Source organism: Phascolarctos cinereus, unplaced genomic scaffold (genome assembly GCF_003287225.1).
Source record: "Phascolarctos cinereus isolate Bilbo 61053 unplaced genomic scaffold, phaCin_HiC Scaffold_726;HRSCAF=1367, whole genome shotgun sequence".
Classification (NCBI taxonomy): domain Eukaryota; kingdom Metazoa; phylum Chordata; class Mammalia; order Diprotodontia; family Phascolarctidae; genus Phascolarctos; species Phascolarctos cinereus.
This window is the reverse complement of record NW_027556098.1, coordinates 256,660,141-256,666,140: the sequence shown is the minus strand read 5'-3', so window position 1 is coordinate 256,666,140 and position 6,000 is coordinate 256,660,141. Positions and strand designations below refer to the sequence as shown.

Below are 6,000 nucleotides of genomic sequence, written 5' to 3'. Positions count from 1 at the left end.
TTCATTGCAATCAAGAAGTTTATATCAACTTCATATAAACAAAATTTAAATCAAAGTGAGGGAAACAACCAGTCTGGCGTAAGGTTTACATGCTGCTGGCGCACTTAATCTGCACGTTAACAAAACAGGAAGTTTCCTTACCCCCATTCCAATTAAAGCAAGATAGGCTTCTCACGGAACATAAAATTCTTCTACCTTTCTCCCAGAACAACTTGTACTGATGTTTAAATATTGGTGAAACATAATGTTTTTAATTTCACACCTCACAGAGCACAGTCGAATGCTTCATAACAACATAAACAAAAGTTAGGCAGAGCATTGCAGACAAATTGAAACAATGATTTCCCCCACCATATGTACTCAGGGTTTGCGAAGGGGAGACACAGCTAACAAACTTGTTGGCTAAGGCCACAGAAATGAATTTTATTTCTGGTGTTTCAGCTGCTGTTGCTGCCAGCCTTAGTCAAGGACGCTGGATGCAGTCATCTGAGTCTCATCAATTTCTGGCGTCCATCAGGGAAGGAAGGCAGTGTCCTACTGTGCTCCAGCCCTCTGTTTGGTTGTGTCATAGGAGCGGACCACTTCTGACTGAGAGACCACGCCGTGTTCTTCTTGGGAAAAGGCATATCCATCTGAAAGAAGGGAGCACAGAGCAAGTCAGTTCATGAACACAATTCAGGACACTCTGGGGATGATAAAACTGTCTTTGTACCATAGAGATGGCTACCCCTGTTAGCTGAAATACTGGCCAGAGAAATCTTGACCCAATTTGGCCAGCTTGAGCTAGTAGACCCAAGATGAAGAAAGAGATGTCACAGAAGATGAAGAAAGGCATAGTGCTACTTTGGCTTTTGGGTGGAATCATTTCCTCCCAGAGAAGGGTTCTTAACCAGAGGTCCACAGAATGCCTCCTCCCCCCAGAGGTCCATGGATGGATTTGAAGGAGTCTGTAAACTTGGATGAGGAAAAAAATTCCATCTATATTTACACTAACCTTTGGTTTCCTTTGTAATCCTATGTGTTTTACTTTTATGCTTTTAAAAACATGATTCTGAGAAGGGGTCTGTGAATTTCACCTGGTTGCCAAAGGAGTCTGCGATACAAACAAGCTTTAGAACCCTTGCCTGGGAGACTGCGTCCACACTGGGCTCAGAGCAGTCTCTTGCTCTATCTTCCTAAGCTGCTTCCCTTTCCTGAGGCCCATCCACTCATTGCTGAAGGAGGATGTAATAACTCTGGGATAGACAGGTTTCTCCGTTAGGAGACTGCTGCTGCCAACCTCAGACCTTACAGGATGTGTCAAGAGGGGATGCACTGGTCCACATCTAGATGTTCCCAACACCAATCAAGAGATTTTTGCACCGGAAATGCCAGACTCTGCCTGTAACTGAAGGCTCACAGACTAATTTACAAAGTTGTAAACATGCTGGAGGAATGAAAAAAATATTAATACTGAAAGTTGGCAAAGCAATTTCATAATGCCCTGAAGCATTCCTAGGTTTTTAAAAAATCAGATTGATTCAGACTGGCAATCAGATATTTAAAGTGGGTTCCTTCCAGCTTGAGTAAATAAGGTAACATGAGGAACTTAAGAGGAATTTATTGATGGGCAGTCTAGGCCGCAGCAGGCTCATTTCTTGCATTGTGGTTGAAAGGAAGGATGGCATTCACAATCCAGGTTTGAGAAAAACTTTGGATTCCTCTTTCTTCTCCCTAACAGTAGGCTTCTCACATATCAAGAGGTCAAGGAAAGGACTTTTAAATTGTTGGCTGGACTTTGTAAGTCAAGGGGTTAGAGAGTTATCACGCTCAAATGGCAAACACTGTAATTAAATGAAAGCATAATAATAATAAATAATGATAATAAAGAGATGGATATTCTCATCCAGGCTTATCGGTTTAAGCTAGTCTATGATTACCTGACTCATCACTGACAATGGGACCATTAATCAGCAATCATACTTTAAAAGGAGAAAAAAAAATATCAGTCATGTAAAGTTGGGATCAGGCAATGATTACTGGATTCTAAAATAAAGCAAATGTGATTGTGCGGATGACTAGACTTGGTCTTTAGAGGTGTGCCAAATCACATGTGTGGGAGTAGGTTGATGAATGTGAGAAGAAAAGAAAACAAAAAAAGGAGGGGAAGTTTCCTTCTTTAAGACAGGATAGTGAGGGACCATCCATTCTGAAGCATCATCAAGCCTCTTGTATCCCGAAGCTCTGTGTATCAAGTTCTTGGCCAGCCTCTTGGCTCTCCTAGAAAGGATGGGCAATAGCCTCTAGTTTGGTCCCCCAGCAGCAAAGCTCAAGGAATAAGCCATCTGTCCCGCCTGAAGGGACGTGTTGGCTGGGTTTGTTTGTGGACATCGAGGCAGGATTGAGCAATGCTGAGTGAGAATTAGGAAGATACAGAGGAGAGCTGTCCAGGAGCTATGAAGTGGGAGAAGGACATGACTAAGCTGGAGAGAGAGAAGGAAAAGAAGTTTAAGAGGAAAAGTTCGTGTCTGTAGAATCTTGGGGGAAAAGAAGGGAAGGGGAAAAAGGAGGGAGAGGATCAAACGTACAGTCTAATGCCTCCCACCTCAAATTCTCAATAAATTCATGTAACTCCCTATCACCTCCAGGATCAAATATAAAAATAATCTGTTTGGTGTTTAAAGCCTAGCCCTCCCCCAAACTTTCCAGTCAGTCCCTCCCCACTGCCCACTCACATACACAAGCTACCAGCCTTCTTACTATTTTATTCCTCACACAAGAAATTCTATCCATGAACTCCACACATTTTCTCTGGCTATCCCTCATGCCTAGAAGGTTCTCCCTTCTCATCTCCATTTCCTGGCTTTCCTGGCTTCCTTTGAGTTTCAGAAGCCTTTCCTGATCCCTCTTATTTCTATGGCCTTCCCTCTGTTGATTAGCTCTAATTGATCCTGAGTATAGCTTGTGTGTCCTTAGCTGTTTGCATGTTGTCTCACTATTAGACTGTGAGCTCCTTGAGGGCAGGGGCTGTCTTTTCCCTTTCTTTGTATCCCCAGCACTTAGCACAGTGCCTGGCACATAGTAAGTGCTTAATAAATGCTTGTTGATTGAGTGACTGAAGAGAAAAACAGTGACAGAATGAGACTAGGGATAGTTTTTTGGAAACTCTTTTAATGAGAAGGGATCCCCCCCTCAGTAATTGGATATGTGAGAATGGTGTTCTTCCCTTGATCTGTGCTTGGAAATGCCACTGACCTCCCAGGTCAGCATGAGTTCTGTATGTGGCAGGATCATGTGCTTGTCTGTTTCTCCCCTGTGCTCACATGGAAAAAAAGTGTATGTGAAATCTCTTACAATTGGTTCCCACAAAAGGTGGTTTTATAACCCCCAGGTTTGATTCTGATTGCTTTAAGACTTATGGGCAAGCTGCTGGACATCACTGCCCTGAAACGGTCTTCACTCGTCTTCAGTTTTCCTAGATGCTTTTACATTCTCGTGGTGCTGCCTATCAGGATGGACATCACCACTGTTTTCAATCACTAACCTGGACAATGAAAACTTCCCTTTTCCAGCTAGAGCTGGGCTGTTTCCAAACCTCCTTTTCCCCTCCAGCCTAACCTTTCAAACCACACCTCAGATTCCCTGCTCAGAACAAGGTACTCATTGTGAAGAGTTGTTACTTCAGTCCAAGTAAGAAGCCTTTCCTCAGGAGTTTTCAAAGCTAAACCTAATGAATAATACCACCTCCCAAGGTAGGTAATCTGAAAGCAGTCCTTTCGAGTTTGACTCCTTTGGTGTTTTTTTCTTTTTAACAGAACATTTCTAGTAGACATCTGATGGTTTGTCAAGGTGTGCAAGAGTCAGCAATTTTGGGCCCTGATGAATGCTAGTATTTGCTGTGTGGCTTCTGGCAAATACTTCCCCTCTCTGTGTACCTTTTCTCATCCGTAAAAAAAAAAGGACTGATAAGAATAGTTCCTATGATACAGAAAGATGGGATGTTTACCTCTGGAAGGGACCATGGAGATCATTTGGTCTAGCCCACTCATTTTATAAATTTGGAAGCTAAGGCCCAGAAAAGAGGTGACTCTCCTGAATAGCAAATCAAACTAACCTGCAAGTGGGGCTCTCCACAGCTCAAGCTCCATAGCAGGCTCTGAAGGTTAGCAGGGGGCTCTTTGGAAGAAAGCTGTCTACCCTCTTGGGCCTGCTCTGAGCTTTCCTTCAGAAAAGTGCTCTTGGACTCATTGTGTTTCCCAGTGATCAAACTCTTTCTGTCCCCTCGGGACTTGGTACAGCTTGTAGTAAGTCAGGTACCCAGAATGCCTCTTCCACAGTTCTGCTGTCCTTGTGAGGGAAGTGCTTCATAAGTCAGAAAGCCTTATGTAAATGTGAGCTGTCATCATCCTTATTCTCAGGTGGTTTCCTGTCTCATCTTTCCAACTAGACTGTATACTGCTGGAAGGTAGGTAAGCTGTAGGCCTTCTGTAATGCCCACAGTGCTCAGCTGGTACCCTTCCCCCTTTGCTTGGTCGGAATAAATTCAAGGTCTTGTTTTATTGATTATTTAAACTGGGGAAACACTAGGCAGTGAGGGCAGTATCTTAAGAGATACTTGTTTCTATTACTGTACTAATGATTTGTTGGGAAATTAGTTGGATGCATTTCATTGTAGAAATTCATCTACTGTGTGTGGGGGGCATGTGTACGTGTGCGTGTGTGTGTGTGTGTGTGTGTGTGTGTGTTTATGGAGGTGAGGCAGGGAGTAGGAAGTGGGAGAGAGAAAAAGAAGGAGCTATGCCGAGAAAATAAATTGCGCATTTGCTTTGCAAAATTTTAAAGAGGCATGTGTGTGTGAATGAGTAAATCCCATATATCTGTCAGTACAAAAAGAGAGAAATGAATGACTTGCCCTGACAGTCCACCAGTAGCAGATTTCCTAAGTCTCAGTCCTCTCAGCTGGAGTGCTCATTGTCTGTGGCCAAAGAAAGGTGGCCATACAACAGCCAATGATGGAAACACAGTTGCCTTTTTTTTTTTAAAGAAAAGAGTGTTTTCATCAGAAAAATTTGGATGGGCATAAAGATGAACACTGACTTGATAGAATTAATCCCTTTTATGTAGAAGCAATATGGGGGACAGGGGAAGGAATGTTGAAGTTGGAGTCATGAGGCCTGGGTTTCAATGTGCAAACCTGTGTGACCTTGGTAAATCCTGTACCTTAGTTTCCTCATCTGTAAAATAAGGGATTGGACTGTATGACCTCAAAGGTCCCTTTCCAGTTCAAGATCCTATGACTGGAGATCTTATTTATTAGTTGTTGACCCTGAACAAGTAATTTTGCTTTTCTGGGCCTCATCGGTAGAAGGCTACTTGATCTTTGGGGTCCTTTCCAGCTCTAAATCTGTGGTCCTAGGATTTTGTGTCAGCACATTAAACTGTCTAGTTTGAATGAAAGGATCGACTGTCTTCCTCCTTTGGGAGGTGCACCCAGAATCCTGGGCCCAGGCCCAGGAAAGAAGTAATATCAAATTCCCATCCTGTGTGTGGCACTTCCAGACATAGCCCTGGAAGACCTGAGTGCGCAATGGGTTTCCTTTGCATGACAATCTCTGGGCCCTTCCTGTGAGGGCCCAGCAATAGGCTTCCCACAGGCATTCCAAGGGTATTGCTCAGTTATGCAGTCATGGGAAGAAGTGCAAGGATCAGGTGTGTGGCCATAATCAAGAGTTTTTACTTCCTAACAAACACGTCCATGCCACCGGGCAGACAAAGGCCAGAGAGGTCACCACCTTGGAAAAGCAATGAACAGGCAGCCAATCTCACCACCAGCTTCTTATGATGTAAAATATCTGTTGGTGTTTGCAGAAGGCTGAGAGCCAGGTCTGCTCAGACGGGGCTGGCCACTCATCTCTTCGGGAGGAAAGAAAGGGAGGCAATGTCTTCACAAGAAACTGTTGAGCATATAGGGCATGATTTCCTACATGAACCCTAGGTAGGAATCAGACCAGCTGTGGGAGG

The 6,000-nt window shown here is 43.7% G+C and overlaps 1 protein-coding gene across 5 annotated transcripts in view; it reads right to left on the bottom strand.

The window, feature by feature from the left end:
• Positions 1–229: 229 nt before the first annotated feature.
• The window catches only part of ATP8A2 (ATPase phospholipid transporting 8A2), a 756,382-nt gene continuing 750,611 nt past the window's right edge, over positions 230–6,000 (bottom strand). For all 5 annotated transcript variants that reach the window (XM_020997141.2, XM_078147075.1, XM_020997145.2 and 2 more), the window contains one exon: positions 230–632. In XM_020997141.2, coding sequence (XP_020852800.2) covers positions 535–632 — 98 coding nt within the window. In that variant the 3' untranslated portion in view covers positions 230–534. The remainder of the gene's footprint in view (positions 633–6,000) is intronic.